Genomic DNA, 10,042 nt, shown 5'->3' on the forward strand with positions numbered 1-10,042 from the left:
ATATATATACAGTATATATATATATATATATATATATATATATATATATAGATAGATAGATAGATAGATAGATAGATAGATACTGGATGGATGGATGAATGGAGATAGAGAGAGAGAGACAGAGACAAACAGATACTGAATAGATAGACAGTCGGATCGATAGATGACAGACAGATAAACAGACAAGCAGGCAGATAGAAAGATATGGAGACAGACAGATATTGTGCATCATATCCTGTAAAAATGACTCTTGTGTCTGCACTAAAGATTCCTGAGAAATGCTTTACAAACACACCCACTCTACCAACATGTTTGTGCCTGTCATCTTCAATGCAGTCGCTCTCTGGTCCACCTTAGCTTAGTCTTACCAGAGTCAGTGCAGAGGATCCGTAACCAGCAGCAGACCTGCACAATGAGAGACAACAACTGTAAAGAACGCATAGACAAAATCCTGCAAGAGGCTCCGACTGCAAGAAAAGCTCTTCTAGACAACCACAGCAATCTGCACAAGGTGGCTGATTACTGTCAGAACAAAAACCTCAATGTGAGCCGTTTTTCTATTTTTTTTTTCTTTCCCTATATATTGAATTTGCAGTAATACGGTTGGATTTTTTTTACACTCCAAATTCTAATAAATAGAGTATTTTAGAGATCTTACTGGATATTATGATCTTACTGTACGTTTAGATTAGGCCTGAACATGTATAATATGTACTGATAAAAAAAATTCCAGGATTACAAAAATTACGAAGTACAACATTGTAAGTAGTCTAGTAGTGTAGTAAAGGCATGCTTTTTTTTTTTTTTACAGGGATTTTATTACATTAGCAAAACTCATACATGTATCCCTTTAAAAGTGGAATTCATTTTACAGCTCCATATACATTATTTATGAGTTATTCACATGGATTGCTGAAAACACCTTTCTTTAGGCTATACTCTTTTCCAGTCTTTTCTGTCAGCTTTGTGCTGTCTGTATACTGACGGCATACTGTACATGCCTAAACAAGGCTGTGGTATGTATTCCAAAGACTCTATGAAAACCTTTCTTAACATGTTTATCTTGGAATCCATCTCTGTATCCCGGAGGTCTGTTATACTAGCTGAATGCAGCACATTTGCTAGATGTTAGTTTCATATCCATGTAATATTTTAATTATTAATGATAATATTCAGTAGTATATACAGCAGTATATTTATACACTATCATTTAAAAGTTAGGGGTTAGTGTTTTTTAAGACATTAATACTTTTACTCAGCAGCTCACTTACTATCATACGTGACAGTAAAGACATTTATGTTACAAAAGATTTCTATTCCACATAAATGCTGTTCTTTTGAACTTTATTTATCAAAGAATCCTAAAATATGTATCACTGTATCCACAAAAATATTAAAGAGCACAACTGTTTTTATTAGCAATACAAATGTTTCTTGAGCAACAAATCAGTATTTTAGAATGATTTCTGAAGGATCATAATGACAACTAAAGACTATGGCTGCTTTGTCATCACAGGAATAAATTACATTTTAAAATATATTCAAATAGAAAACAGTTATAAAAATATATCACAATATTACTGTTTATATTTAAAAATAAATAAATAAATGCAGCCTTGTTGAGCAGAAGAGACTTTTATTTAAAAACATTAGAAAATCTTGCTGACCCCAAACTTTTGAATGGTATAATGTATATTTATTATATTTATTTAGACATGCATTTTTCACACACAACACATTTGTCTGTAATGTTCAAACTGCTGACTTGATTAAATGGTTCAGATGTGCTCAAATTGCGAGTCCAGAGTTCTTTCAGTCTGTTGTTATTCATAAAAAAAACTTTTATAAAAGAGTTTGAGTATTGAAAATTATGATTTTTTTTTTTACTTTAGGTGCAAGACTCCAGAAGTGTCATTGAAGAGTCCAAAGCTCTCACCACGCAGGCTCTGGCCAGTGTCACATACCAGATAAACACTCTGGCCACATCTGTGCTGAATCTCTTAGATGCTCAAACGGTTCAGCTAAAACAGATGGAGTTCTCCGTCAACTTGCTGACTCTGGTGAGCTCCACTTATCACTTAACAGGAAGCACCAGACTCTCTTGAAATACAATGCTGGTCATTTCTGATGGCAAGTCAGGAAAGTGCTGGAAATATTAAACAATAGTTGGTGCTCTTGAATAAAGGAATAGATCACTCAAAAATGAAAATGAACATTTACTCACCCTCAGGCCATCCAAGATGTAGATGAGTTTGTTTCTTCATCAGAAAAGATTTGGAGAAATTTAGCATTACATCACTTGCTCACCAATGCAGTGAATGGGTGCCGTCAGAATGAGAGTCCAAACAGCTGATAAAAACATCACAGTAATCCACAAGTAATCCACACCACTCCAGTCCATCAGTTAATGTCTGCGTGTTTATAATAAACAAATCCATCACTAAGACGTTTTTACCTTTAAACCTTTGCTTTCGGCTAAAATATGAGTCCTCTATCCATATTATTATTTTCTGCAGTAAAAAAGACTTGTCTGAATCGGGAGAGAAATATAAACAGATCAAGCAAAACCAGTCCAAAACAGTTCTAAACAAATATGTAAGTGATTTTGATATGAGAGGACAAAGGGGTGGACTTTTTCACTGAAGGAAGCGTTATTATGGATTATGGCCAGAAGCAACAGTTTAAAGTTAAAGCATCTTATTGATGGATTTGTTTCTTAGAAACACGCAACTTTTCACTTCACAATATGTTAAAGGGGTCATATGATGCGATTTCAATTTTTCCTTTCTCTTTGGAGTGTTACAAGCTCTTGGTGCATAAAGAAGATCTGTAAAGTTGCAAAGACTAAAGTCTCAAATCTAAAGAGATATTCTTTATAAAAGTTAAGAGTTAGCCACACCTACCTAAAACGGCTCGTTCTAACACGCCCCCACATGTCTACGTCACGATGTGGGAAGATTTGCATAACGCCGCCCAAATGTTCATGCAAAGAAAGAAGGCGTAACTTTTATTCTCGCTGTAGTATTGTTGCCGCCGCCGCGATGTCGTGAAGGCGCTGTGTGTTTCGTTGTTAAAGCGCAACTTCTTTGTTTGGCCTTCCAAAAGAGGACACAACTAGAAATCAGTGGTTAAGTTGTATTTACAACACTGTTCCAGAACACTTCAACCCAAATATTCAGATGTGTGCAGCACATTTTATGGAGGATGAGGACTGTTTCCTGGGAGAGTAACGTTAGACTAAAATGCCAGCAGTTCTGACTCACGTAAGTACGTTTTCTTTTATCATTTGCCACTGATGATTCAAACGCGAGTTTTGAGCAGTGTAGAGTAGCACTTGTTATTTGTGTGGATCCATTGGTGAGCAACTGATGTAATGGTAAATTTGTTAAATTTTCAGCACAGTTTCATTTTTTGGTCAACTACTTCTTTAATAGACATATAATCATGTCAAAGTTGTAAATGGGCAAAATAACCTCCTAATGTCCATATTCACATTCAGACAGTTGGCATGTACAAGGAGAAAATAGCCCGGAAAGAGATTGGAGTGCTGACCAAACAGTCAAAAGTTCCCCGGACTCAGAAGGTGGTTCCACCAGCAAGTGACCATGAGCCGTTTCGCACGTACAGACGGGTTCCCATTTCCTACACCCGCTTAGACAAACTGGGCCACGGCCACTGGGAAGGCAGCAACACTGAGCAAATATATCTCCAAATATATAAGTAATTACTATATGAAAAACAATAGTACTTTTCCATCAGTAATTACTAATTATAAGATTATCCTATTTGTAATAGAGTTAACTTGACTTAATAATTTAATTGATTTGCACAATATTTTCTAAAACCCCTGCTGATTTTGTATATTTATTTCTATTTATTATGTTGTGACACCGAAGGAAGAGCCAAAAGCAGACAATGAGGAATCTGTGTCTGTACAACTTGGCACACAGGAGACCAGCACCTTCAACTGGTTTGTAGTGGCTTTTGCTGCCTGTATTCAGATAGCTTTAGGTAAAAATGTTTTTGATTAACTCAATTGTTGTTGCTGTGGTTTCAGGTCTTTTTTGGGTATCGCAGTTCCTCCTCCATCAGTGCCTGGTTGCGTGGGTTCTAGCGTCTCAGCTCCTCCTGATCTCTCTCCATCTTCACCGCCTCCTTCACTCATGTCTGACCGTTCCCCGACTCTACCTGCCTATCCCGACCTGTCCATGCTGCCTCCTCCACCTCTCCCAGATGATGAGATGGGAGACGCTCCACCCCCACCTCCTCCTCCCTCTCCTCCTCCTCCTCCGAGTTCTGTGTATGGAGGTTCTTTGGTTCCACCTCCACCTGGCCAAAATACCTCATTGACTTCAGCAAACCCTCCACCTCCTCCTCCCCAGGGTAATATGGCTATTCTGCCTCCTCCATCATGTGACACTGAAGACTGCAGTAATAATGCTGAAAATTCAGCTTTGCATCACAGGAATGCATTACATCTTATTAGATATTACATAGAAGACAGTTATTTTAAATTGTTATAATTTTTCATGATATTACTGTTTTTACAATATATTTTGATCAAATAAATCCAGCCTTGGTGAGCATAAAATACTTATTTAATAAATATTACAGAAAACATACTGATCCCAAACATTTGAAATGAAATATATAGTATTTACTGATATAAAAATATTTTAAATAATACATATAAAGTATATATATATATATATATATATATATATATATATATATATATATATATATCATTAATTAGATTTTTTTTTTATATATCAGCTCCATCGACCTCTAGTGGACAAAGTGAGTTCTGAAACACCCTCCACCTCCTCCTCCCCAGGGTAATATGGCTATTCCGCCTCCTCCACCACCTCCTCCAGGCAATGTCCCTGTCCCACCTCCTCCACCTCCCATTCAGGGCAAGACGGTTGTTCCTCCTCCACCTCCGCCTCCTCCTCCTCCTAGCTCTGCCTACAGTGGGTCTTCACTACCTCCACCCCCACCTCCACAAAATGCCTCCATGGTGCCACCGTCGCCTCCTCCTCCTGCTAATACTGGAGGAAAATGTATTCCACCACCACCACCTCCTCCTCCACCTCCCCCATTTTAAATGTTGATTTTCAGTGTTATTTTGACACTGAATTGACATTTGACATTTGATGAGATAAGATTTTTTTAATGCTTTTTCATTAAATAATATGAACATTTTCTTAAGTGTTTATGGTATGAAACATTTAAAGACAATAATGTTTTGTATAAAGCATATTAAAGTATGTATGTAATATCAGACATGTTTTATTCTTTTTATGATGTACTCACATAAATTGAAGAAAAACATCTAAATGCTTTAATGTGCGGTTAAAAATTCAAATAGTTATTCTTTAATGGATTGATACTTAATTTTCAAAGCTGTCATTGTCAATGTAACTTTTATTTTTTTTAAAGTGACGTGACATGTGGCCAAGTATGGTGACCCATACTCGGAATTAGTGCTCTGCATTTATCCCATCCAAAGTGCACACACACAGCAGTGAACACACACACACCGTGAACACACACCCGGAGCAGTGGGCAGCCATTTTTTTGCTGCGGCGCCCGGGGAGCAGTTGGGGGTTCGGTGCCTTGCTCAAGGGCACTTAAATACATAATTGCTTAAATCTAATTGTTTAAATGCATGAATGATTTGATAGAAATGGGCATCCGTTTTAATAATCTTAATTAAAATATTCAATCAAACGCTACAGTGATCACAAACGACAGGGATTGATCAGTCTTGACCAATGCTGAGAAAAGTAACACGTAGCCTAGTATGTGACAACGTCGTCTCGTCTCTTTCAGCAGCAGTATGGACAATCATTTTATATCTGAATAATAACGCTGAGAAACTTTAAGCGGCATTGATTAAATACGCTGTTGAGAGCGAAACTTGCAGAATAGGCCTATAGTGCAACAGTCAGGAAGTAAAGATCCCATTCTTTTTCTCCACAGGATAAATGATTGTTCAGTTGTTCAATTCAGTTATTCAATATGTATTTTTTTAATAATCCTGTTTAACACTGTCATTTTATTTCTGAATTGCCTATTATGCAGACTCAGACAACAAGTTCCTGGCCGTCAAAGCCCCGCCCATTCCAAGACCTCGTGCATTAGAATCGACGTTCTATCCGTTTATTTGATTTCTGTGGTTTGAGGCACAGCTGGACTGACACTCTGACAGCTCTGTACAGTAACAGCCAAAGACACTCGAGAGGCATTGGTAAAGCCTCCTAGTAATAAAGTTAACAGGATACTTTCATAACTTGTTTTGATGAGAAAAGTGCATTAAACTTAGATCTCATTTGCATGTTGAATGTATAATGCAGCTGTATAAATCATGTTTGTCTTTTGTAGTTTTGGTGCTGCAACATGGTGCTGAGCCAACGATCCGAAAAAATGATGGTAGGACAGCGCTTGACCTGGCTGAACCCTCCACCAAAGCTGTGCTGACCGGTGAGCTCTCGAACCTCAGACTTGGGACACACGCTTGCTTCTCTGGTAGTGTTTGGAATCCAGATCCAGTTCTAATCCAGAACTGGTCTGCAGTCTCAGGGCTCGCAACATTCAAGCGTTTTAAACCTTTAAGCACATGAAGAGGCTAAAGAGAATTCAAGTCAGTTCTTGCATGTATTGCGTGTGTTTAAGTATTCTCGTAAACACAGTCAGTTATGTCTTAAGTGAACGTAAACAGTGGAAAAATAAATCGCGTGTGCATCATCATATTGGATCCATGTATTGGGTCTTAAAGGGGCAGCGGCCTATAAATAGCTGCTGTTCCATAAGCGCCACCTGCTGTCAGAGAGTGACATTTACATCTCATCCAGCTCATCTGCTGTTTCTGTTTCGTTCGGATTGTTTTACGTAGTATAGTTTAACAAAGCTAAAGTCAGACCATTCTGTTTTTGCTTCAGATTTCGAAATTATGCAATCTAATTACAATCTGAATAACATGTATTAGCATCTTTGTTTGGATCGTGATTAAAATTCAGTGGTCGCCTCTGATTTTAAATGGAAAGAGCACAGGCAAAGCAGTTTGTTTATATGAAGAGATATCTTTATTTGTATTATTTATTTATTTGTTGCCCTATGTAGTTGCCGCACATCCTTTTGAAACACTTGCTTCTGATTCCCATAATTCCCATTTCCATTTTCTCTATTTGTTTATAAGGCTAGTAATTGTCAATTTACTCCAGGCTGACATGTTCTCCTGGTGACTTTGCTTTTCATTTAGGCTCAAATGAGATTTCCATTTATGTTAATATACTTCATTCTTTCTTAAATCTAGGTGACTATAGAAAGGATGAACTCCTCGAGAGTGCAAGGTAATAACAATTTAAGCTCAGTAATGTTCAGGAGACCTGAGGAGAGATGAAAATTGCTGGGCTAAATTGCTGTCATGCCTCGCATTGTTCCTTTAATTGACTCGGTGCTCAATGCTTTTATACAGAAGTGGAAATGAAGAAAAACCGATGAGCCTCCTCGCACCATTAATTGTGAACTGTCATGCTAGTGATGGAAGGAAGGTGATTTATTGAATTAAATATGCTAATGTTATCGCCATACCTGTTTGACAGTGCGATTGTTAATGTATGACCATATTCAAATGTTTTCCCTTTTCACATAAAACACATAATGTAGCCTGGCATTTCATGTGTATTCGGTCCAGGTTCTGCATGCATCTTCATTTGAATAAATAGTTTGCATATGTGTTTCTGAATGGATTGTTTGTTTCAGTCCACGCCTCTGCATCTGGCCGCGGGTTATAATCGTGTGCAGACAGTGCAGCTGTTGTTGCAGCATGGAGCCGACATGCACGCTAAAGACAAAGGGTATGACGTTTGTCTCCAGTGTGCCTTAAAGTGCAGTTTCAGTTAAGCTCTATGCTGTCAGTTAGCACAGAAATAGTTCCTCTTAAGTTTGTAATAAATCATACAAAGCACTCACAATGGAAGTCTACGGGTCAAGATGCACTGTAGGCATAACTCCAGCACAAGTTTTTGTATGCTTGTGCGTGTATCGTGCAAATGTAGATGCAAGCTGTAGATTATTTTGTTTCTTCATCAGAACAGATTTGGAGAAATAGCATTACATCACTTACTCACCAATGGATCCTCTGCAGTGAATGGGTGCCGTCAGAATGAGAGTCCAAACAGCTGATAAAAACATCACAATAATCCACAAGTAATCCACACCACTCCAGTCCATCAATAAATGTCTTGTGAAGTGAAAAGCAGCATGTTTGTAAGAAACAAATCCATCATTAAGGTGTTTTAACTTTAAACCATCACTTCTGGACAAAGTAGTCCATAATCCATAATAACGCTTCCTCCGGTGAAAAAAGTCCTCTTACATCAAAATCCACCAATTTTTTTTAGAACTGTTTTGGCTTGTAAACGGTGCTTGGTCTGTGCATATTTCTCTCCTGATTTGGACAAGACAACTTTTTCATTGGAGAAAGCGTTATTATGGGATTAGAAAATTCGTATTTTATCCAGAATCAACAGTTAAAAATGTCTTAATGATGGATTTGTTTCTTAAAAACATGCAGCTTTTCACTTCACAAGATGTTAATTGATTGACTGGAGTGGTGTGGATTATTGTGATGTTTTTATCAGCTGTTTGGACTCTCATTCTGACGGCACCCATTCACTATCCATCCATTGGTAAGCAAGTGATGCTACATTTCTCCAAATCTGATCCCATGAAGAAACAAACTCATCAACATCTTGGATGGCCCGAGGGTGAGTACATTCTCAGCTATATTACTTTCCTCAGCTATATTACAAATATTCACTTTTAGGTTCCTATTCCTTTAATATAGGTGCATCCGTAGATGAAAAATTGATGTAACTTGGTAAAGATGAGGTTAGTATTTAATTCGATTATACTAGTCTCATGTTAACATGTATAATTAGGACTATGCTTTCCAAACCATGTGTATTATCTCCTTGACTTTGCTGTAAACACAATTTTTGTTTGTTCTTGCAATCTGAGGAATGTGTCGAAATTACTTACTTAACTTTGAACCCAAGCATTCATATAAAGGCACAAAAAATCTTTTTTTCATTATTGTACTCACAAAACCTTGTCTTACTCTTGGTCTTGTGTTAACAGTGATTTTGTGCCTCTTCATAACGCCTGTTCATACGGTCACTATGAGGTAGCTGAGTTGCTTGTAAAGGTAGGTCTATTTAATGTTATTCACACTTTTTGTGTCTGCTTTCTTGTTCTGAATTTGTTGGTTTTAGCTGAAGTGGTAACTAGACTCCATCTGTTCATTTTTACGCAGCATGGTGCCTGTGTCAACGCTATGGACCTGTGGCAGTTCACACCTTTACACGAGGCAGCCTCAAAAAACAGAGTAGAGGTCTGTTCACTCCTGCTCAGCTACGGCGCCAACCCAACCTTCCTCAACTGCCACAACAAGAGCGCCATCGATCTGGCCCCGACCGCCCTGCTGAAAGAGCGCTTGGCATGTAAGCGCGTGACTGCTACAAAGACCAGCTCTCCTTTTGTTTGAGTCGTCATTGACTGACAGGGTGCCGCTCTCTGTTGCAGATGAGTTCAGAGGTCACGCTTTGCTGCAGGCGGCACACGTGAGGCGGACATGGCCCACTTTAAAAAACACCTCTCCCTTGAGACCATCAACTTTAAACACCCTCTAACCCAAGAAACGGCGCTAGTAAGGACCTCTTTCTCTTTATATGTATATATATATATATATATATAAACATATGAAGAGTTTATTTGCAAAAACAGATAACTCTGTTTTGTTAAATTTTCAAAATTCATGTTTTTTATCAAGTAATCATGTTTTTATTGTGTTAGTTAGCTGTAATTTTTAGTTATTTTTTAACCCAATCAAAATAACCCAACTGCAGTTTGATTGAGATTAACTGGAATGCACAATGAAAAAACATCATTTTTGAGAATTGTTAAAAACAGAGTTATCCGTTTTTGCAAATGAACTATTCATATATATATATATATATGTATATATATATATATA

At 37.6% G+C, this 10,042-nt stretch overlaps 1 protein-coding gene and 1 pseudogene across 1 annotated transcript; both read left to right on the top strand.

Annotated features, from left to right (window-relative positions):
- Window positions 1–243: 243 nt before the first annotated feature.
- LOC107708878 (formin-2-like) lies at window positions 244–5,095 on the top strand (the record flags this gene model as incomplete). The annotated part of the gene is made up of 7 exons (XM_016513244.1): window positions 244–254; window positions 337–544; window positions 1,893–2,060; window positions 3,500–3,694; window positions 3,897–3,970; window positions 4,058–4,376; window positions 4,838–5,095. Coding segments are annotated over exons 1-7 (1,233 nt in total), but the record flags the coding sequence as incomplete, so codon positions are not given.
- Window positions 5,096–6,314: 1,219 nt separating this feature from the next.
- LOC107708936 (tankyrase-2-like) overlaps window positions 6,315–10,042 on the top strand; it is a 33,067-nt pseudogene continuing 29,339 nt past the window's right edge.

Source organism: Sinocyclocheilus rhinocerous, unplaced genomic scaffold (assembly GCF_001515625.1).
Source record: "Sinocyclocheilus rhinocerous isolate Xijiao unplaced genomic scaffold, SAMN03320098_v1.1 scaffold24, whole genome shotgun sequence".
NCBI lineage: Eukaryota > Metazoa > Chordata > Actinopteri > Cypriniformes > Cyprinidae > Sinocyclocheilus > Sinocyclocheilus rhinocerous.